Raw genomic sequence first — 20705 nt, 5'->3', positions numbered from 1 at the left:
CTGAATACTTTGAAACTACAAGGCAATAAATTATTCATTCCATGCAGATTACAACAGTGAATTTTTTAAACCGGAAAACAATAAATTAGAGCAATAAATATATATAAATAAATACTCTTCAGAATATGTACTCGAAAAACCCAACAAAATTGTGGTGCAAAAAGGGAAAAGGGGGGGGGGGGGGGGAGAAGAAGTCGAACCCGGTGGAAAGTAGGAAAAACGAAAAGATACGTAATTGAACAAGAAACAAGAGAAACCACCACCGGGGGCGATCTCTGAATAACTAGAATCGGGTACAATACATCACAGTTACACTCATTAATAAAAAAGAATATGTGTTGTGAGGATAAAACTTTTCTGGTTGGGGGAGGGGCAGGGCAGGGTTCGAATTGAATAAAATACTGAGTAGACATTTAGATATCATTTCCGGTGAAATCTCCGTACTCCCAAATGTTCTTTCTCGACTTGCGAGCAACTTCTTCGGTAGTGTTGTAGTCATTGACAAGAGTCTGCAGGCGTGGCTCACGGCGGTGATCAGCAAGAGCGAGTCCCTCAGCAATAAGAGATTTACCGATGTCGACCTTCTTGTTTCCACTGTCGTAATAAACCTGAAACAATTTTTTGTAATATTTTGAACATTAAAAAGAAATTAAAACTTACAGTTACATATTCTGAAGTTCCGACCTTGTACTCACTGTTAATGAATACCGAAGAGTGACCAAACAAGTACTGGGCGAAAGCATCAGAAGTGAGTTGGACGTAATCCTCGTTTGGAAGCTTAGCAAGAGCAAGGTTATATTCTCTAACTCCAGCTGGGAAATTGGCAAATCCTGCTGGAATTTGAGCAAGCTTGACAGCCTCAATTGTCTCACGATTTCCGTAATCAATGTAAACAATCTCTGCTTGCCCAGCACGAACGCTCTCGACCTTGCAACGGTACCATTGTCCATCCTGAGAGAACTTGGCAACGCACAAATCTCCACGCTTGGTGGTATAAGATCCAGCGAGTGGTGGATGTTCGGCAAGAGCTTGTCTCATCTCGGTTGTCATCTTTTCAATTTTTGGCCCATCTTCAATGTTTTGAGCCGAGAAACGAAGAGCTCCTGGAGCAATATCAGTAACAGCGACTTGACGGAAGTTCTGCTTTCTCTCAGATGTATCTGCCTGTTGTACTTCAACTTCCTCTTGGTGTTGCTCTTCCGTGAAGTTGGCCCAAATGTTCTTCTTAGCTTTCTTAGCTTTGTTTTCGGCGGAAAGAAGAGCGTTGTAATGCCCACTTCGCTCAGCTGTGAAGTGAAGAGAAGCAAGTCCATTCTCTACAAGAGCTTCGCTTAGATTGATTGCTCGTGAAGTATTTCCATCTGGAGACACATACAAGTATCCAACAAAGTTTCCATTCTTATCGGTGCTCTCTACTTCTAGTTGAACCTCGTGTTGGAGGACAAGCTTTCGGGTGAATGCAGCAGCCTCATCGGCGAATGGCTCAGCGGCTCCAGTCGATACTCCTCCTGGTCCAACACGAGCTCCCTTCGGGCAGTTAATTCCTCCCAACAAAAACGTGATAAGAACAGTCTCCTTTGGAATGTAAATGCGAAGACGAGATCCACCTGATAGGAACTCCACAACTCCTTCAGCTCTGAAAAAAAAAATACAATTTTATAAAGTTGTTAACCATTATTATTATGTTTATTACCTTCCTCCTCTTTGAAGATATGGCAGGAATTGCTTGGCCTTAGCAAGATCTCCAGTGATTTCTTGAATTCTGTGAGTATCCTTCTTTTCAGCAGTCTTATCAGCGAACAATCCCTTCTTTCCTTTTTCTGCATTAGCTTCGGCAGCCAGAAGAGTATCGTATTCGGAAGATCGGTTCTCGTCATCAGCACGATGACGAACGACTTTACTGAGACCACGGCTAATAAGTCCCTCGGCAATGTTTTGATCTCCAATCTTGATGGTGGCACAAGTCTTTTCTGGGAAGTTTTCGCTCTTTGGTTGAACATAGTCGATTTGGATTTGAACCTTCTTTCCTAGAAGTCGTTTACGAAGGAATTCACGAGCTTGGAACATGAATGGAATATCGTAGAGTGGACGGAACTGACGTCCTGGACCTCCTGTGGCCTTATCATCACCGGATTCTCTTGGAAGTCTGATTGAGGAGAGATGAAGTTTCACTTCAGATCCATCATCTTTTTGAACTACAACAGCATCGGAGAGAACAATCTCGACAACCTTTCCGGTAAAAGCTTTTCGGTCACCAGAATAAGCTGATGAAGTTGGCTGATAACTCTTCCACAAGCGAAGTCTCTTTTCCTTAGCTTGTCGTTCAGCGTCACGAAGCTTTTGTGCTCCACCAGTGCACAATCCGATGCTCCAATCTACACATTTGGCGTATCCTTCACGAAGGAGTGACTCGGCAATATTTCCTTTTGGATGAACAATCGATCCGACAAAGTTCTGATTAGATGTTGATTCCAAAATGATCTGCACATCTCGTTGAAGAAGGCGAGACTCAGCGAAAAACTTTGCTTCCTCCGAAAACGCCTCGGCACGAGAATCTGCGGCATTTGGATTTCTGGTGGATGGAGCACGAACTCCAGAGAGTTGAAGAGTAATGTACTCGAAATTTGGAAGAAGGAAGGCACGAACTGTGGATCCATCGCGAACCATTTCAATTACAGCGTCAATTGGCTTCTGGGCATATTTGTCTACCAACTCGCGTGGATTGTCGATAACCCAACGAATATCGCGAATAGTTCCAGCATTTGAGTTCCATTTTCCGCGTCCTGCCGACTTAGCTTGTTCTTGAAGCTCCAACAGTTTGGTAGAGTATTCACTGAAAAATATCATTGAATAAAACACACAAATTTTTTTAAATGATTTTTTGAATTGCATGTAGACAAAAAAACTCACTCAGCAACTTTTCCTTGACGAACTTCAAGCAGACCAGCAGAAACTGCTCCTTCCGCAACATTCTCTGCATCTGCTGGGCTGGTACCTCCGAGGTAAATTCTTCCATGATCACGTCCTGAAGTGGCAGTGAAATCTCTGACGAATGTCACGAATTGTCCAACAAGTTTCTGACGAAGGTACTCTCGTGAATCCCAAGCATAAGGCTCGTCTGGAGTTGCCGAAGCCGAATCGGTTGGGCGACGACCGAGTCTTGGAGCGGTGACATTGCTCAGGTAGACAGTCCACTCTGGTGGTGGTCCATTATGTGGTTGTCCTTGAAGAATGACAGCGTCTCCAGAAAGTACCGATTTGACGAGACCACGACGAACTGCTGGATTGGCAGAGGAAGCGGCTGGTGGTGGAACGGTTGGGGTAGCGGCGGCGGCGTCAGTCATTCTCTTTTGTTGCTTCAAAAACCCTGCAAACGAAAATTTCAATTTTCAGATTAAAATTGACAATCGGGAGAATTAAAGTGGGACAAAATGAAAGAGACTCCTAAATGTGATAAATTTCAGCTTTAAATAACGGAGAATATGATTATAACACTGTGAGAACGTAAATATACGTTTGATGTCTTCATTTCATCACTAAAATGACAATTTGTCATGATGGAAAATATGGAAAACTGTGCCGCGGTTCAGAAAATGCATGTAGTATTTTTCCGCTCGTCCACCCACCGTAGGCAGACTGCATGGTCTCGCCACGATTTGTTTGTTTCTCTAACACACCCCGTGGTTTTCACACTCTCTCGCTTTCAGCAAGAACCGTATGAAAAATTCTTTTTTTAATCATTTTTGAAGGAAAACGTCACAAAAGACGTAGTTTTACCAGGTTTTTCTGTAAGTTTCAGGTGTATTTGTGAAAAATTGTTTTTAAATGTCAGCTGGAGTGCTAGAAGACGGTGAAATAGCTTCTGACCCGTAAGTTTCATCGGAGATTGTATTTTTTTAGTTGATAAAAACGTATTTCAGTGAGCCAAGTCCGAAGCCTGTCAGTCCTAGTCCCGGTGATTTCAATGATGAAGATTTGATAGATCAAATCGTGCAAAAAGAGGTTTTCACAAAGTTAATTAAAAACAAACAATTTAAATGTTCAGAACGAAATCGCACAAAAAGTAAAAACTCCTCCGTCTACCAGCAAACGATCTAATAATAGAAGTGGTAAATTTTTTGGTATTGGCAAGAACTCTAATAATATAATTACTTTAGAACGTCGAGCTACCCTCAGACGTCAAGAAACTTCCGAACCGTCATTCTCTTCCCGAAATATGGAAACGTCATGGCACTCAAATGGTCCGTTTTTCTTTTAAATCATCACGTTTATTCATTTTTGAATAGAATACCTTTAAAAAAGTGAATGGTGAATTACACTCACTCGCATGGTCGTTTCTATATCATTTGTGGTGTGTCTCAAACTGGAAACTATTTCCTAGTGTACAAAAGCTTATATTGATTGATGTTATCTTGCAGGAAACGGTGGAGAACGACAGATGAGGCCGTCACCGTCAGAAGCAGTTATATTTGGAATTAACAATGGACAGCAGGTTTGTAAAAATTGTGTTTTCATATTGGAATTAATTTTCAAATTTCAGGCCATCAATTCGGATATAGCTCGTCTTCAAAGTCTCGTTCACCATTCAAGGGACTACTATCCTTCGAATATAGAACACTACCCACCGATTCCATTATCTCAGCCGTGTCACTTCTTCAATCCCCCACCACCGTCACTAATGTCACTGGATCTCCACCAACAAATGATGCTTCCACCACCTCCACCAGCTCCAATCATTCAACCGATCTCCCCAACTCCTCTTCCAGCGTCTTTTCACGATAATTATGATGAAGTGAGTATGGAAGTTGTATCGCCTGACGAGCCACAACCATCTCCAAATGATCCATTTATCAAACCACCAATTCAAATACCTTTGGAAGCAGTAGTGTCACTTCCGTCAACTTCCAAAGCAGTAATTGAAGACGAATCATCGCTGAGAGAGATGCTTCTTTCACAATTGAAACAGAGTAAGAAACGAAATGCGGAAAAGTCGTCGTCTCAAGAAAAGACACCGAAACGAGTACGGAAAAACTCTTCACGATTGTCAAATTCGGTGAAAAACATATTTGAAGCTCCGGTTGCGATATCGCCACAAGTTCCCGTTGCCAAGATCGAGGTCAAATTAGCCACGAAAACTTCAAACCTTTCAATTGCTCCAGAAGTAAATTCTATAGATTCTCAGAAAGTTCCATTAGAACCAACAACTTCGGAAACAGTTGTTCCAGCTGAAACTGAAGCTCCCCCATCTGAAAAATCATCCGAACTATCTCGCGTCGATAAGCGAGCTCAACTGGACCAACTTCTAGCTGAAATAAGTATTAAATTCGAAGAAGAGCGAGATAAAGTTCAAAATGCGAATAAACAAGGTAGAGAAGCAGTTGCAATGGCCCAGGAAGCCGCTGAACTTGCTAAGAAAGCAGAAGAAATGAACAAGAAGGCGACTGAAATGCGAAATGCGTGCAGGGATGCTACTAAATTGGGAAAAGACGAAATGAGAAGAATACTTATTGAAAAGCAGAAGATTCAAAACGAGATCGATTTGATGAATATAGACGACATGGAAGAGATGGATGATGACGCGTGAGTTGAATATTGGAGAATATTTCACTGAAATCTTATTTATTTTTTGCAGGTTCCCGGAAATTATAATATCTTCGATTAAACTTGAATCCACAAAGTTCGTCAAAGATGAAAAAGTTGGAATTATTGAAAGTCCGACACCAAAAGCCGATCCAGCTGAAAATACACCAACTCAAGCGGTGGAGCCAATTAATATTGAGAAGGAGGTGAACGAATCGGAGGTAGTCGTGGAAAAGAAGGAGACGGATGTTGTCGTTGAGAATAAAAGTGAGCGTTTACTGAAACTTCAATATTTCATTCTTTTATTTTTCAGACGATGAAATCCAAAATGAGAGTGTAGAAGGAGAAGATGAATACGAAGAAGTAGAAGAACCCCCGTCGACTCCACTAAATCCCACTCCTGATTTGATTCTTAACGATGTTGTCAGTGATCCAATCGTAAATCAAGCTGCTGCTCGAGAGGCTGCTTTAGACAAAGAGCAGTCACTTCGTAAACGTCTGTTGGACAAATTTGGAAGAACTGGGTAAGTTGCAGTTTTTCGAATAACGTTGAATTAATGAATTAATGTTTTATAGAAATAGTCCAGATGTTACGTCAGTGGTCTCATCATCTATACCTGATCGTCCCGAACAATGTCGTACATTGTTACTCAAAATGTGCAAGTTCGAACTTAATGGAAGATGTGAGCGGCCACGGGATTGTAAACAGTAAGTTATTCAAGTTTTAAATTGTTTATTAAACAAAAGTTTTTTCAGTCTTCATCTTCACGACGTTACTGATGCTGAACAACAAGCACAACTTCTCGAAGGCCTATTCCGCGAAGCTTTTAAATACAACGAATCCGACATAGGTTCTTCTACACGCCGATTATTCTCTGTTATACTTCCCCCCGTGTCTTTCATTGATTCCCACTCGTCCCATTGGAGGATTATCTAACTTTTCAGGTCACCCGTAGCTACCGTAATCCTCGCCCGTTTCAGAGCCGGCTGTCAAACAAACATTGCACTTTCTACCGGAATTCCGAGAATTTGAAAAGCTAATGGATCAATTCTTCAATGTGGTCATTCGTCAGACACCAGAATACAAAAGCAAGTTGTTCGCTTTTTTCGCCAATCGGCGATGAACCGGACGAGAAAATGGATAGGATGTAGTAAAAATCGAGGAAAATCAAAAGTAGAACTCGCTAGACATTTTTAAAAATTCCAGTTATTTTCTTTTTAAATCAATTTCTTTACTGAAACGGTGTGATCTCTACAAATCAAGCTGACGTTCAAACTGTCATATCAATTTGCCTGTTTATTTTACTCCGGTGTATTATATATATAGTACAATCACAATAAACCAGTTTTATATAATTCAGTTGTTTGTTTTAAGAAAAACATTGAATGAATGACACTGTACAGTTTTATTCGGAAAACATTCAAAGTGAAAATTCTTGAAAAGAAAAAAAATGAAAGAACGAATTATGTGAATTTTTGACAGTCACTGAAAATCGGGTGGGAATAAAAATAAGTTCAAAATATATAAATTAACTGGAAGTGAAATCACTGGACCATTTCGTTGTTTGTCTTGTCTGAGAGTGGCTCCGCCATCGATTCCGGAACTTTCGTGTCAGTGTTGATCTGAACGCCAGGCTCGTCATCTATAATTACAGGGTGAGAAGCACACATCACGAAACAAGAAGGGGTTAGAGAAACCAAGTAACACTTACCAGCCATATCAACATCCTCATTTGCTCCATCGTCCTCCATTTTCTCATCTGCGCCTTTCTGTTCGGCCCCGTCAAGTGCATTGGCCAATCGTTCATTGAAGCTCTCGTTCAAATCCACTTCTTCAGCGTTGGCCTCCATCTCGTCATCATCCTGAATAAAATTATTTAATTTTTGAATAAGTAAAATTCATTTTCTCACCTCTTCCTCCTCATCGTCATCTTCCTGGCCATCATCATTCAGAGGCATGAGGTCATCTTCCGCGAATACTCTGTTAGCCTCATCCTCGACAGGCTCTGCGACCGGATCCTCATCAGTCCAGCGAATCGGGAATGTGGTGATGCGAAGATCTTCAGTTTCGACTTTGCGGGAAAGCTTTTCGATGAGTGGCTGCGATGGGGGATTCTCTTTGAGCTCTTCCTCGGTGTACTCATTTGCCACGAACCATCCCATATTGATAAACTCCTGATCGTTGTACTTGCAGCGCAGGAGAAGTACGCTGACACCGACGATATCATCGACTGGGATCTTCGAGATATCCGGATGATCCGCGTCGAACACAAACTTGTGGCGTCCTTCTGGAATTGGACCAACGAGCGCTGAATCGAGAACTTGGTCAAAGTCTCGGGATGTTCCGGATCCGACGTAGACCAATTCCCATTCGAGATCTGAAAATTATCATTATTATCGATGAGTTTATATTTTCCTCTTTCTTACCATGCGGCAAGTGCTCAAAAACTTCAAATGTGATCTCCAACTTGAATTTGTCGACAAACATCGCAGGATTGTCGAGAATTTGTACTTGAACAATGTTGACACGGGAAGCCATCTGAAAGAAAAATATAATTAATTATTTAGGAGCCCACTTTTTCAAAATAAAAGACAATTCACAACAGTATTGGCATGAAACAAAATAAAACTGAAAAAAAAATCATTTTTAACAAAAAGTGTATCAATTTTAGGTAAATGAAATTGCAAAAATGAATCCGCAAATGATGAGAAAAAATGAGAAATCAAAAATTCCCGCAATTATGTAAGTTAAAATGGTGGCGATTGGCGCGTACCGGTGGAGCGCGCTTGCATTTTGTTCTCTGCGTTTCGAGGGGGTACGTTTTCGTAAGGGGATTTTTTCGTAAGGAACGCTTTCAGTAGGGCAATGTGCGGCGCGCCTTTTCGCAAGCCCGCCACACAGTCCTTCGCAATGCGCCGCACGGCTTTTTGCAATGCGCCGCACGCTTCTTCGTATTTATTTATTTATTTTTCCAACAGGAAATTTCGAACGGAATTCAATTAAAAACGGATTTTTAATGGAAATTAATTAGTTTTATTCGAGCTAAATACGGATATTTTCAGAATTTTCGATGACAAAAACGGGTTTCAATCGATTTCGAATCGATTGCGAAGGACTGTGCGGCGGGCTTGCGAAAAGGCGCGCCGCACATTGCCCTACTGAAAGCGTTCCTTACGAAAAAATCCCCTTACGAAAACGTACCCCCTCTGCGTTTCTCTTTCTGCGCGTACCCTCGTGAATGTTTCACGGTGGGCCTGAAATGCAAAAATTATTCGGAATTGCCTCAAAATTTAGTAAAATCCGTACATTTAGTCTCGAAGACATTTTCTAATGCAGCGGAGTGTCCTGTCTTGAAAGTTATGGAAAAATGTAATTTCCAGATTTTAACAGCTTTTTTAATAACGTTTACGCGTTTGTAGATGAAATTCACCAAGTTTCATAATTATGTAGTCATTTTTTCATACGAAGAAAGCGAATCTCAAATCACTTGAAACTAGATGGAATGAATGAAATTGTACACGGAAACGTTGAAGTTGAGTAGAGCCGAGTTAATCTTTTTTTTTTCGCTATTCTTCTCTCGACTAATCGGAACCTGAGCAATTAACAAGAACATTAAAACCGTGATGCTTTTTATTTACAGAAAAAGATAGTACATTCGTACTTTTCGAACAAATAATACCGCAAAAATAATATCCGTATATGAATAATCGTGGAATAAAAATAATACTTGCTTTTAAGAAAATCGAGATACCATATACAATGAAGAGGTTAAACTATGCATGGCGAGTAATAATAATAAGCTAAAACGATTAAACTGGTCTCATTGGGGTTCTCATAGTGGAATTTTCCATTGTATTTCCAAGTCCCATCGGTTTCGGAGAGCTCAGTGGACATGCTTCTTTGAAATTGGCTCCTGGACGAATTACGATCTCTCCGTATGGCTCTGATTGATCAACACTTATTGCTTGAGACTTGGCCAGGGTAAGCAACGAATAAAATTGCTCTGCAGCTTGCTTGCGATTCTTGGCAGTTGCTGTGACAGATGAGAAGTCCGCTTGTCCCGAAGTCTCAATATCCGCGGAGACTTTCTTTAGAATGTGCTTGGCGCGTTTCGCCCATTTGCCATCGTCTTCCTTGTAGGTCGAAGTATTTCCGAATCCATAGGCTTCAAGCTGGCCACGTCTGCTGGAATTTGAAGAACCGAACGGATCAGACCAATCCTCTGCGTCCTCGTTCTCTTTGTTCTGTAAAATAATATTTTAAGAGTTGAAATTCGCACCAAAAATTACCTCTCCAGCGAATCCACTCTGGATAGGGATCGGAGCACACTCTTGATGTTCTACTTCTTGTGGAAAATCGAAGTTGTCACCAAAGTCCATTTCCTGAGCTGGTTGTCTGTCATCATCATCATCCATGCGCACATCATTAAAGAATTCATCAACGGCTGGTCCCTGCGCTTGAATATCTTCTTGAATGTCCTCATTGAGGTTCAAGTCCTCCCATGGCTCAGCTTGAGCTTCCATTGACGGAGTGAAACTCGAACTATCGCTCAACTCTTGCATGGTGTAATTGAGATCGAACTCTCGGGTGACCAAACATCTCCTGTATCTTTGAAGGAGTTCTCTGTTGAACATTTTGCATCCAGGTTCACGGCTGAGGTGTTGAAGATCTCCGCTGACGCATAAATTGAACATCTTTCTGGTAGGAGGCGCCATTTCAACTACTCGCATCGTATCGGAGAAGTCTTCTTGTTGCTCTCGGAAAGCGTCGTTTGAAATCATAGTTTCAGCATCGACAATCAGCTTTCTCGCTTTTCTCTGACGTTTTTTCCGTCCTTCCATGTGCTCCACATCTAGAGGCTCCAGGGCAAATGACTCGGGACTTTGTGGTCTCGATGGCTCAACGTTTTCAGGCTCGAACGGTTGATAGTCAAAGTCCATACCATCGTCGTTTTGAACATCTGCGACAGCATGCTCTCTGACGGGATGAATCATTGAGCTGAACATATCAGCAGGCCCAACACCACCATCGTTTTCCAGTGTTTGATTCTCAACCTTCAGGTTCATTTCAGGCATGAAATTTCCGCCTTCCTGATTGTCAAAAATAAGATTTGGACGTGTTGGTCCTTCGGAGAAAATCACACTATCCGCATCTATACGGGAAATTTCCGTTCCATTTGCAGCCACATCACGATCTCGTTCGACTTCCATCAACGATTCTGGCTGAGGAGTGGGGCGCAAAGACAAAGGTTCCACCGATCCGTAGAGATGATCGAGTTGCCAAGATTCTCCTTCGTCACCGAACCCATCGAAATCTGCGTCAATGTTGAACTCGACATTGAAATTGACGGTTTCTTTCATGGTGATGTCTTCACGACGGCTCACATTAGCCTGAAACAGCGATTAAATTGAATGTGAATTGCTTTTAATACAACGCACCATAATGAGCTGCTCATTGTAGTCGGCATCGTGGAACTCGGGCACTGTGATATTGTACTTATCAATGAAGTTTGAGAAATCCTCTTCAATTTCTGCATTCTCTGGAATGTCGACTTCAAAACTGAATCCGTTGCGGAAGTTAATCTTCATCTGAAAATTTACTTTGTTTTTGTCGTTCTAAATTATCTTTAATTACCTTTTGATACGCTTCATTTGTATCAGCCAGAAGATATCGTGTCTTCTTCGAGTAGATTCTCACGATTCCAAGGAGAAGATGTCCAACTGTTCGGAGCGCCATTTTAACCTTGGGGCGAATGACTTCCTCGATCGCTTGGGGAACATCTGTTTCGAAGATTTGCGCCTTTGTCAGCTTTTTTTCCCAGTGAGCTGCCAGCCACACTTTTGCCAACGGTCCCTTTTTGGCGAGAACGAACTGTGCATAGAACATCTGAAAATAGCATGAGATAAACAATAGATTGTTAACGTCAAAGAGATCATAGATTAGAAAATTCCTGAGAAAACATGATAAAAGAGCAAAAACTGGAAGAATAAGTATGTTCAAATGATCACAATGAGAGAAGCAATAGTTTTAAAATGAGGCAAACATTGAAAATGCGGTAAATTTCTGATGATGAAGACAAAACGCTCGAAAAATCGTTTTCAAATATTTTTGTCTTCCTCCTCCTGGGTCTTACCGCGATTTGAGGTACGGTAACACTCGTTTCAGCTGTGCGGATTGTCACTCAAGAAATAATTATTTTCTACTCTCTACCTTTAAAATTTTTGTGCATTTAAAAGTAATATTTTTATAGGTTTTGAAGTTATTTTTCAATTAAAAAAGCAGAACTATATATTCTAATTATTGTTATTCCAGATATGGCCGACAGACGCGAACCGATCCCGGTTGACCCGGTCGATGTCGGAGAACTAAGCGAACTTGACAATTTGGCTCATTTGGCCGCTCATGTAAGTTTTAAAACGTTTTCGAGAATTTATCTGTAGATTTCATTAAATGATTTTCAGGGTGGAGATGGTCGTTTGTTCAAAATGGAGCAGGACTACTCGAAACAAGTCGACGAAGCACTTCTGAAAGCCCGAGATATCGCTCAAAAGGACGCTGTTGCTGCTGTAGAGAGTCTGAACAACATCGAAAAGCTCACTCGTCTTGGAGCTGACATGAAGAGCAATACACGCGTTGTTCAATATATGGTGATAATACTTTTCAAATTAAAAAAAAAATATTAATTCTGATATTTGCAGACGAAGCTTTGTTTCGAAGGGCAGAAATGGGATCTTCTTATGGAAACAATCATGACGCTTTCAAAGAAAAGACTTCTCATCAAAATGGCTATCGCAAAGATGGTCCGTGATGCTGTCGCAATGATTGACAAAATGCCAACCGAGGACCTCAAGATGAAGCTTATTGAAACTCTTCGCACTGTTACAGCTGGAAAGATCTATGTGGAAGTGGAACGTGCTCGCCTCACCTCGATGGTTGTGAAGAAGTTGGAGAGAGAGGGAAAGCTTGACGAAGCTGCAACCATGCTTCTTGAACTTCAAGTGGAAACATATGGCTCCATGGAAATGCGAGAGAAGGTGCAATACCTTCTCGAGCAAATGAGATATTCTCTCGTTCGTAATGATTTTGTGCGAGCCACTATTATCTCTAAGAAAATCAATATCAAGTTCTTCAACAAGTCAGACGAAGATGAAGTACAGAACCTGAAGCTGAAATACTACGATTCGATGATCCGTATCGGACTTCACGATGGAAACTATCTGGACGTGTGCCGTCATCATCGTGAAATTTATGAGACGAAAAAGATTAAAGCTGATTCAGCCAAGGCGACCTCACATCTTCGTTCTGCCATTGTCTACTGTCTTTTGGCTCCGCACACAAACGAGCAATGGGATCTCCTCAACCGAATTGCCATTCAAAGAGAATTGGAAACCGTTCCAGACTACAAGGTAAGCTGTGCGATTTGAATTTAATCTAATTATTGTTTTCTTTTCAGATCATTCTGGATCTTTTCATCAACCAAGAACTCATTTCTTTCAAAGGAACCATTGTCGCAAAGTACGAGAAGCTTTTAAGACGTGGAACAACTAGCTCACCAGACACCGGAATTTTCGACAAATCAACTGAAGGAGAGAAGCGGTGGTCTGATTTGCACCTTCGTGTTGGAGAGCACGTAAGTTAAAATTTTAATAAGTTAAAAACCTGTTAAAATTTATAAATTTTTATTTGTATTTTTACAGAACATGCGTATGATTGCCAAGTACTATACTCAAATCACTTTCGAACGTCTCGCTGAGCTCCTCGACTTCCCAGTTGATGAAATGGAATCATTTGTGTGTAACCTCATTGTTACCGGTCAGATCACCGGAGCAAAACTTCATCGCCCTTCCCGTATTGTCAATCTTCGTTTGAAAAAGGCAAATGTTGAGCAATTGGATGTATGGGCGAGCAACGTGCACAAACTGACGGATACATTGAACAAAGTTTCCCATCTCATTCTGAAAGAGCAAATGGTTCACAAGAACTTGGATCTCGCGGCCCCACGGGCATAAATTTAACCACTTTTTTGTGTATAATTCCGCCATCATGTGTATTTTTCTTATTGATGTTCGCCCTCCCCAATTTCTTCTTTTTCGTGCACCTTCTCCGGTTTTATCATTAATTTATTAATACTGTCGATCGATTTCATCCTTTCACTCTTCGGTTTGATAGTAAACGTATACGTGCTCAATGTGTATTACTAGCTTTTGAAGAAACAATTTTATGGAACAAGTTGTAAGATAGAGGTAACGGGAAACAAATGGATCATCACAGGTTTGAGTTGATTTTCTAGGAAATTGATAAGAAGCTATAACATGAGTGCACCAATTACTGATAAACTTGATATCCATTCTCATCCTCTTCCAAATGTTCTCGTTCAGCAGAAACCAACAACTGAGCTAAATCGGTTTTGTGGACGATAAAAGTGAGGAAAAGTGAGGTCAACATGAAGCATCCACAAACAATGAAAAGATATTCAAATCCGATTTCAGAAAGAGCATGTGTTGAAATGAGTCCAGCGATTAGTCCGGCGACACTCTGAAATGTATTCATGTATTCGCGAATACGGTACCCGGTCTCGAAACGAGAAATTTGTGTTAAAAACAAATAGGTAAGCGCCTTTAAAGTGTACTGTAGTTTCAAACTTTCGCTACTGCGACATTTTCATCGTTTTTCTCACATTTTTTTAAATGTATGTGTTTAAAATGTTTTATTTCATTTATAAAAATTCCGCATCGACGCAAGTTTGAAAGTACAGTACTCTTTAAAGGCGCACATCCCTTTGCATTTAACAAAATTTTGTCGTGTCAAGACCGGGTGCTTTTTCACAAAAACCGGAAAATTTCGCATCCCGGTAATAAGTTCCACTTACCACTGCACACTGCAAAAATCCATACATAACACTGAAATTCGCCTTACTAAAACACTTGTGCGTGATGTAAGGAAAGATTGAAAATGTGCCTCCGATGCAGGAAAACATCAGACAAACCTGAAAAACTGTAATTTCAATGAGAAAAAAAAAGAAAAAAACGAACGGTGGCCAAAAACAGAACATCATTGGATACCATTTTCACCAGTGGCATCGAAAATGCCAAAACTGCTCCCAGGCTGCACACAATCGACATGGAAAATTGATAGGATGTCTGAAAATTTGATTTGAAATTAATTATTGGAAAATCAAGACCGCTCCGCCTTCAAACGTTGGGTCTCGTTAGGTATTAGCGGTAAGAATTTTTAAAAAACATGTTTTCGGTATTTCTTTAGAGTTTAACTGTTTTGTCGCCAATACCCAACGAGACCCGACCCTTGGGGGCGTAGCGCGAATTTTTCTGCGACTCCATAATAAAATAACCGTATCCGCAATTGCACCCCAAAAAACTCTGCTCCCAGCGTTGAAAATCGAGGATATCGATCCGATCAAGCTCAAAAAGAAGTCAGAATCGATAAATTGTTGCCCATAAGCTTTGTAGAGACCACTTGTGAGTTGGACCCAAACGGCATTGCATGTCAACGACAGGAATAGTACTAGGAAAGTTGTGGTTCTGAAAAAAAAACCCGTTATTTGTCTGTATAATGCCTCGCGGCAGGACTTACCGTAACTGCGGCCAAACCCTCGCCTGTTCCACGCGAATTTCACTGTTCGTCCCAATCAAATTCTCCGTTTCAACGTGAATATCGCCTTCCGGTTGCCCGATAAAAATGAGCCCAATCGATTGAAAAACCGTAAAAAAGATGGACATCACGATGAAAACGTAGGGAACCCGTTCCAAAAGATCCTCTTGAGTGAAGAATCCTTGATCGTTGACACGATAATCTAATGGATTGATAAAAGTGGTTTGAAGGGGTGACAGGATGAATGCACCACATCCATATCCACCGATTATGATGCCTCCGGCTAGGCCGACATTGTCAGGGAACCACTGAAATTTTGAAGATTAGCAGAGGTTAGGGGTTTTGAAAAAAAAATTAGATTTTGGAAATCAAGACTTTATTTGAAGATTTACAACAAAAAATTTCAAAAATTACCCTCTGAGCAGTTGGCAAAATGGAACTGTAGGCAATGCTACTTCCGACGCTTGCGATGCCTCCCATCGTAAGCAGTGTTGCGGCGTAGGAGTGTTGAATTGAGTAGAATGTTGATCCAACACCAATTCTGTAACAATACAGATCATTTTTTGTTAAGCACATGGTGCATCGCGATCTGTAACTTTTTTTAAACTCACGTATAAATAATTGAACCTAAAAGTGCACCAGCTCTTCCACCAAACTTTCTCTCTACAAGACCACCAATCACCATTCCCATCGGGAGACCGCCTGAAATTTCAAAATGTCTGGTTTCTTGAAAGTATGGAAAAAAACAAACTCAAAAGTGTCTGCAACCAAATCAATTGCCCCGTCCTCATATCTGGATACATTTTCCATCGGAAATACGAGACAAGGTACGGTAGAAGGTTACCTGGAAATTTTATAAATGCTTCAAATTGTTCAGATTAATTCATAAATTTTCCAAAATTAAAAATTCTTCAAAAGAAAACCCAGTTTTTTCCAACAAATGGCAACTTTCAAGTAGTATTCGAGGTACTTTTTAATAATTTCCAATCAATAAAATATTTTTCTATATTATAAAAATAAATTTAAATTTGAAAACAAGGATTATCACACCGAAATTGGTAGTTTTGTAGATTAACCGAGACCGAGAAAGCTCGCCGCCCACCCATTAAATTTTTAAACCGCCATAATTTGTCAACTGTGAAAATAATCGAGAAGCTGTCAACTGATAAAATATTTAGAATTAATTGAAAATTGTTTTCCTAGTTGACAATTTTTCCTATTACTCACGGTTACAAAGTTTTAATAAGAAATGTTGGAAGTTTTCCCGAAATATTTGCTCTCCAATTTGTTTTGATCTCACAAAATCTTTCTAGATTCTATAACAATTTAAAACCTACCACAAGTATAAACGATTCCAAAAGTCACCATACACATCACACCACCTACAAGTACCGCCCACGGTCTAGCGCCACGTGGCAATCGCTTTAGTATCGGATCATCGGTTTCCATTGGTAGTCTGCCAAAAAACGATGAGCAGGTGAAGCATGACATTTTGAATAAATTATACAATATATACAGATATGTAATGATTGAACCCGAAAATGTTTAGGAATAATGATGCCATGCGAGATAGGGAAAATGTACCTAGAGACGCAGGTGGTGTAATAACTAGACTGTGTGGCATGGTATAGAGACGCAGACGGGAAATAAAGGAACACACAAAGGACATCAGCTGAACATGGTTTGATCTATGGATTTAGAAAACCAGGAGGTTCTAGGCTAGGAGGAAATAGAAAGTGGATTTTCACCAAATAAAATCTATTTGAAGAAAAATAATTCGATTTTTGAAATTACCAAAAAACGTTGATTCTCACTACTTTCTTATCAATTTCTTATTAATTTGTAATCAGTAGATACTGAATATGCACACATTTTTCTCGTTGTCTGCTCTCAATGCTTTATTGAATATGACAAAAAATCAGTGCTAGTTTCCATTTTGAGCTGGTCCATTGCCGTTGTTGTTCGGTCCATGGAGAGGAGGAGGTGCAACTGGCAATGGTGGAGCAGGATCATCAGGCTCATCGAACGGAGGAGTAACTGGAAGCACAAGGTGTTGCATCGGCATGCGACGATTCTGAAAGAATTTTTGTTTCACAGTTTATTCGCGATTTGTGCATTGTCTTAGAATTGTGTTTATAAGGATCCTTGGATCCTCGACTTACCTCTCTCAATCTCTCACGAATCACGGGCGGTGCAATAACGACTCCCTCAAATACCAAATCTTCATTTGGAGCCGCATTCAGACGAGTTCTCAACGCCATCACATCTTTCTTGGCTCCATTGTTATTCTTCCACTCAACCAAGCTAAACTGCCAGGATAGATTTCCAACTGAGACATCCTGGAATAAAGACTTGAAACCTAGTAAAAAGTTAGAGTACTCACGTGACGTCTTAAAAAGTTTGAACTATTTGTCGTCGGAATGTATGGTGGACGACGGACCAAATGCGATAGAATGGTCACATTAGCCAGATTTTCCTTTGGACAAGAACTGAGTGGAGCGTTTGGACCGAGGAGAATCTGGAAATATATCAATGCTAAACTCCCCAACTGCAAGAAAATAAGCATACCACAAAGTTCTTGACTGCGTTCAATCGGTTCTTTTTCTTCAATGGACCATAGTTTCCAAAAATCACAAGACATTGGAGATTTTTCGGCAAAAAATGTCTGATCTGATCGTAAAAAGTGACATCCTCGAACTGGTCCATAAAAATCGAAATCTTCGAAACTGTCAGCTGACGAAAGTTAAAATCAACTGATGTCTTTGCTGTTGAAGTGAGAGAGAACATCGATGGAGGGATGCTCAGATCATCGAGGTTTTTCATTTGTTCTGAAATAGATATTCAGTATTAAATTAAAATAGTTTGAAGCTTACCAAGTTTTGGAACATATTTGGCACCGGCACGTGTATCGACCAAACATCCAACCATGTCCAAGCTCGCCAAGTTTTTCAGAGAAACCATGTGGTCAATCAGGCTTTCAGTCAGGTAAATTCCTGTCAAACATACACGAGTAAGCGTTTGTGGGAAGCAAGCTGTCAGAACTCTGGGCTCAACAACATCCACTATCTTCGGTTTTTTGTTGCAATCGACCACAAGATGAAGAGTCCGGAGTCTTTCAAACTTTGGAAAGTTAATTAAACCGAAAAATTGTAATTTTGTGACTGTTGTCTTGACTGTGGCTTACCCCAAGTTTTCATTGCTGATGTACAGCTTGGTGAGTTTCAAGTTGAGTTGGTTGAGTCTTTGTGCTTCTACGTCAGATAATTTCGACTGAATAATCAGCTTTTTCACAGCTGGACACATTTTGCTAAAGTATAAAAAAACATTTTGGTACTTGTAGCAAAATTGCAACAGAATATTATTATTTTTGCGTGTGGCCGCCCGAGTTGGAGGACAAGCTAATGTACCATTTTCTCGCCCCCATTGAAGGCTTACTTCCAATACTTATACGAAGCTCTTTACCTTATTATTATTGGCTCCGTCAAAGGAAGAGTTCTGGAACGTGTGCACAAAATTCGCACCGACCATAGTCACATTCTCGCCGTCGAACAAAATGGTCTTGACATCATGCCACCTGTAATTTCAGAAATAAAAATAATTATTTTCAGTTGTTTGTTGACTTTGTCGCCAAATCGAAGCATCTCTGATAAATGGCCGCCATATTGAGTCGAGAAGGTGGAGACAACTGCTCGGTGACTAGTTTCAACGTATCGTATGTGATCTGCAGAAAATAGATGAGAAATTGATCTTGAACGCGGTTAAGCTTACCATGATCTTTTGTTCAGAAGAGAAGCTGGTCGATCAAAAATTGTAAACCGAGAAATAAATTTATTTTCTTCGATTGGTAGTTTTTGTTAGTTGTTTTTTCTAACAAGGTAGGCGGGGGGGGGGGGGGGGGGGGGGAATAGAACAGGTGAAAATTTAAATAAATTATCAATTTTAAAATCACATTATTATTGACTACAATTAGATAGTTTGCAAAAATAAATATTTTTTTAATTTCTAATTCACACATTTGACACTGGTGAGGCGTAATTGGACGCTCTTCGCCCACATTCCTACCTCGGTTCCCGTAGTGAAGTTGGGTGGCACGGGAAAATGATACTTTAATAATAATTTTTTTCTGGCAAAGACAGTCTAGAGGGCGTGTGCCGCGGTTCCGTAGAATACTCTGAAACATGCGCGATTTTTCAGAACTATGACGTCACTTAAGTTTTCCTACAAGATATACCCGCTTCACGGTCTTTCAATCGCCTTGTGTGTACGCCCTGTAATGAATTCCAAGAGGATTCACTATGCCATTTTTTGAAATCTGCATGCACCAGGAACAAATCCACTTTCTTTTTCAAGTTAAAATCCTGAAACCTATACAAACAATCACTAAATTTATTTACAAAATCACTTCCACGCTTCACTCAATCTATTTAATAGTTATCAGTGAAACAGTGCTTTCTTTATGAAGCTGTTACAAGAATATGTATAAAATATATAAAGACATGTTTTTAAAAATTATAACTTTATTTGTAATCAGTAGAAACTAAGTGATTTATTGAAGACAGCAAAAAGATCTGGGCTCATCTTCATTTTCAGCTGGACCATCGTCGATGTCGTTCTGGCCATTGAGAGGAGGAGGTGCAACTAGCAATGGTGATCAATTTCTTCACAGCTGGACACAGTTTGAGCACGATTTCCTTTGCTTCAGCATTAGAGACCATCTGAAAGAATTTAGCTAAAGTATAAAAAAACACGTTTTGGTACTCGTAGCAAAATTGTTACAAATATTATTTTTTTTGCTGTCAATAAGTCTACGAAGGCCTTTACCTTGTTCCCATTGGCTCTAACAAACGAAGAATTTTCAAAAGTGTGCACAAAATTCGCACCGACCATAGTCACATTCTCGTTGTCGAACACAATGGTCTTGACATCATGCCACCTGGAATTTCCGAATTAAAAAATTAACCCATGTCAGTTGTTTACTTTGTTGCTGCATAAAAACATCTCTGATTAACGGCAGCCATATTGAGTCGAGAAGTCGGAGACAATTTCTCAGAGACTAATTTCAGAGCATCTTGTGTGATACTGATCTGCAAAAAATTGAAATGTAATTGAGCTTGAACACGGATAAACTCACCATTATATTAACTCTTCAAAACGAAGACCTGCCGATTTTCGATTGTAAAGAGCAGTTAAAAAAATAATAAAACTTTCTACGTAGATTTGTGTTTTAATAAGGTTGGATTTTTAAAGGGGGGGGGGGGGGGGGGGGAAACAAAAATAGAACACGTGAAAACTTAAATTAGTTTTTGGTTTAAAATCACATTATGATCTACAATTAGATATTTCACTGGCGAGGCGTAATTGGACGCCCTTCCCGCCTCGCTTCTCGCTTGGAAGTTGGGTGGCACGGTTTTGCGGAAATATATTTAAAATGGTGTTTTTTGTTGGAAAGCGATACATTTCTGTAATAATTGTATTTGGTTATTTTTTCCGCTTCGTACGCCCTGTGGAAAATTCC

At 40.2% G+C, this 20705-nt stretch overlaps 7 protein-coding genes and 1 pseudogene across 10 annotated transcripts; 2 read left to right on the top strand and 6 right to left on the bottom strand.

Annotated features, from left to right (window-relative positions):
• Positions 1-20: 20 nt before the first annotated feature.
• On the bottom strand, positions 21-3367 carry tsn-1 (Staphylococcal nuclease domain-containing protein 1). Its single transcript, NM_062438.9, has 4 exons — positions 2911-3367; positions 1694-2833; positions 661-1636; positions 21-608 (listed from the first exon to the last, which is right to left on the bottom strand). The coding sequence occupies exons 1-4, from the start codon at positions 3342-3344 to the stop codon at positions 414-416; spliced, it is 2745 nt and encodes a 914-aa protein (NP_494839.1). The 5' UTR covers positions 3345-3367; the 3' UTR covers positions 21-413.
• Positions 3368-3702: 335 nt separating this feature from the next.
• F10G7.9 (C3H1-type domain-containing protein) lies at positions 3703-6934 on the top strand. Of its 2 annotated transcripts, NM_001373707.3 has the most exons (12): positions 3703-3788; positions 3833-3869; positions 3921-4002; positions 4046-4109; positions 4158-4241; positions 4419-4492; positions 4541-5580; positions 5633-5847; positions 5894-6104; positions 6157-6288; positions 6337-6431; positions 6562-6931. In NM_001373707.3, the coding sequence occupies exons 5-12, from the start codon at positions 4217-4219 to the stop codon at positions 6702-6704; spliced, it is 1935 nt and encodes a 644-aa protein (NP_001359988.1). In that variant the 5' UTR covers positions 3703-3788; positions 3833-3869; positions 3921-4002; positions 4046-4109; positions 4158-4216; the 3' UTR covers positions 6705-6931. The 2 variants fall into 2 exon arrangements, with proteins under 2 accessions (NP_001359988.1, NP_494838.2); NM_062437.5 differs by lacking the exon at positions 3703-3788 and having other exon boundaries at positions 3800-3869; positions 6562-6934.
• Positions 6935-6968: 34 nt separating this feature from the next.
• Positions 6969-8119, bottom strand: unc-85 (putative histone chaperone asf-1; the record flags this gene model as incomplete). The annotated part of the gene is made up of 4 exons (NM_062436.5): positions 6969-7223; positions 7293-7443; positions 7492-7958; positions 8008-8119. The coding sequence occupies 4 exons, from the start codon at positions 8117-8119 to the stop codon at positions 7126-7128; spliced, it is 828 nt and encodes a 275-aa protein (NP_494837.2). The 3' UTR covers positions 6969-7125.
• A 1077-nt stretch (positions 8120-9196) lies between these two features.
• Positions 9197-11467, bottom strand: scc-1 (Sister chromatid cohesion protein 1; the record flags this gene model as incomplete). Its single annotated transcript, NM_062435.6, has 4 exons — positions 9197-9825; positions 9871-10971; positions 11020-11169; positions 11216-11467. 4 exons carry the CDS (start codon positions 11465-11467, stop codon positions 9391-9393), a joined length of 1938 nt encoding a protein of 645 aa, NP_494836.1. The 3' UTR covers positions 9197-9390.
• A 426-nt stretch (positions 11468-11893) lies between these two features.
• rpn-5 (PCI domain-containing protein) lies at positions 11894-13767 on the top strand. Its single transcript, NM_062434.6, has 5 exons — positions 11894-11985; positions 12043-12228; positions 12280-12987; positions 13035-13211; positions 13279-13767. The coding sequence occupies exons 1-5, from the start codon at positions 11896-11898 to the stop codon at positions 13588-13590; spliced, it is 1473 nt and encodes a 490-aa protein (NP_494835.1). The 5' UTR covers positions 11894-11895; the 3' UTR covers positions 13591-13767.
• Positions 13768-13779: 12 nt separating this feature from the next.
• On the bottom strand, positions 13780-16774 carry F10G7.5 (MFS domain-containing protein). 2 transcript variants are annotated; one of them, NM_001047294.4, is made up of 9 exons: positions 16528-16646; positions 15942-16034; positions 15802-15892; positions 15605-15731; positions 15173-15498; positions 14931-15120; positions 14614-14721; positions 14451-14567; positions 13780-14116 (listed from the first exon to the last, which is right to left on the bottom strand). In NM_001047294.4, exons 1-9 carry the CDS (start codon positions 16637-16639, stop codon positions 13907-13909), a joined length of 1374 nt encoding a protein of 457 aa, NP_001040759.1. In that variant the 5' UTR covers positions 16640-16646; the 3' UTR covers positions 13780-13906. The 2 variants fall into 2 exon arrangements, with proteins under 2 accessions (NP_001040759.1, NP_001359987.1); NM_001373706.2 differs by having other exon boundaries at positions 13788-14116; positions 16528-16774.
• Positions 16775-17112: 338 nt separating this feature from the next.
• On the bottom strand, positions 17113-18961 carry F10G7.6 (annotated as a pseudogene). Its single transcript has 8 exons — positions 18959-18961; positions 18811-18911; positions 18653-18764; positions 18064-18497; positions 17759-18018; positions 17574-17708; positions 17353-17529; positions 17113-17264 (listed from the first exon to the last, which is right to left on the bottom strand). Coding segments are annotated over exons 1-8 (1374 nt in total).
• Positions 18962-19691: 730 nt separating this feature from the next.
• F10G7.12 (PLD phosphodiesterase domain-containing protein) lies at positions 19692-20411 on the bottom strand. The gene is made up of 4 exons (NM_001047293.3): positions 20322-20411; positions 20168-20274; positions 20012-20123; positions 19692-19905 (listed from the first exon to the last, which is right to left on the bottom strand). The coding sequence occupies exons 1-4, from the start codon at positions 20322-20324 to the stop codon at positions 19777-19779; spliced, it is 351 nt and encodes a 116-aa protein (NP_001040758.2). The 5' UTR covers positions 20325-20411; the 3' UTR covers positions 19692-19776.
• Between the last annotated feature and the right edge of the window lie 294 nt (positions 20412-20705).

This window comes from Caenorhabditis elegans, chromosome II (genome assembly GCF_000002985.6).
Source record: "Caenorhabditis elegans chromosome II".
In the NCBI taxonomy this organism is placed as follows: Eukaryota; Metazoa; Nematoda; class Chromadorea; order Rhabditida; family Rhabditidae; genus Caenorhabditis; species Caenorhabditis elegans.
The sequence above is the reverse complement of the archived record's forward strand: the minus strand, read 5'-3'. Positions and strand labels throughout refer to the sequence as shown.

Bases quoted from the DNA above. Each gene is read 5' to 3' on its own strand.
- tsn-1 (NM_062438.9), bottom strand. From the start codon at position 3,344: ATGACTGACGCCGCCGCCGCTACCCCAACCGTTCCACCACCAGCCGCT. The intron at 2,834-2,910 runs GTGAGTTTTTTT...GATATTTTTCAG, and splicing joins CGTCAAGGAAAAGTTGCTGA to TGAATACTCTACCAAACTGT. The intron at 609-660 runs GTAAGTTTTAAT...AAATTGTTTCAG, and splicing joins GAACTTCAGAATATGTAACT to GTTTATTACGACAGTGGAAA.
- F10G7.9 (NM_062437.5), top strand. From the start codon at position 3,826: ATGTCAGCTGGAGTGCTAGAAGACGGTGAAATAGCTTCTGACCC. The intron at 3,870-3,920 runs GTAAGTTTCATC...AACGTATTTCAG, and splicing joins GGTGAAATAGCTTCTGACCC to TGAGCCAAGTCCGAAGCCTG. The intron at 6,432-6,561 runs GTTCTTCTACAC...CGCCCGTTTCAG, and splicing joins ATACAACGAATCCGACATAG to AGCCGGCTGTCAAACAAACA.
- rpn-5 (NM_062434.6), top strand. From the start codon at position 11,896: ATGGCCGACAGACGCGAACCGATCCCGGTTGACCCGGTCGATGTCGGA. The intron at 12,229-12,279 runs GTGATAATACTT...TGATATTTGCAG, and splicing joins CACGCGTTGTTCAATATATG to ACGAAGCTTTGTTTCGAAGG. The intron at 13,212-13,278 runs GTAAGTTAAAAT...GTATTTTTACAG, and splicing joins ACCTTCGTGTTGGAGAGCAC to AACATGCGTATGATTGCCAA.
- F10G7.5 (NM_001373706.2), bottom strand. From the start codon at position 16,681: ATGTCATGCTTCACCTGCTCATCGTTTTTTGGCAGACTACCAATGGAA. The intron at 16,035-16,527 runs GTAGGTTTTAAA...TAAAATTTCCAG, and splicing joins TGGAATCGTTTATACTTGTG to GTAACCTTCTACCGTACCTT. The intron at 14,117-14,450 runs GTAAGTGGAACT...AATACATTTCAG, and splicing joins GATTTTTGCAGTGTGCAGTG to AGTGTCGCCGGACTAATCGC.
- F10G7.12 (NM_001047293.3), bottom strand. The intron at 20,124-20,167 runs GTAAACAACTGA...CGGAAATTCCAG, and splicing joins TGTTTTTATGCAGCAACAAA to GTGGCATGATGTCAAGACCA. The intron at 19,906-20,011 runs GTAAAGGCCTTC...AAATTCTTTCAG, and splicing joins TTAGAGCCAATGGGAACAAG to ATGGTCTCTAATGCTGAAGC.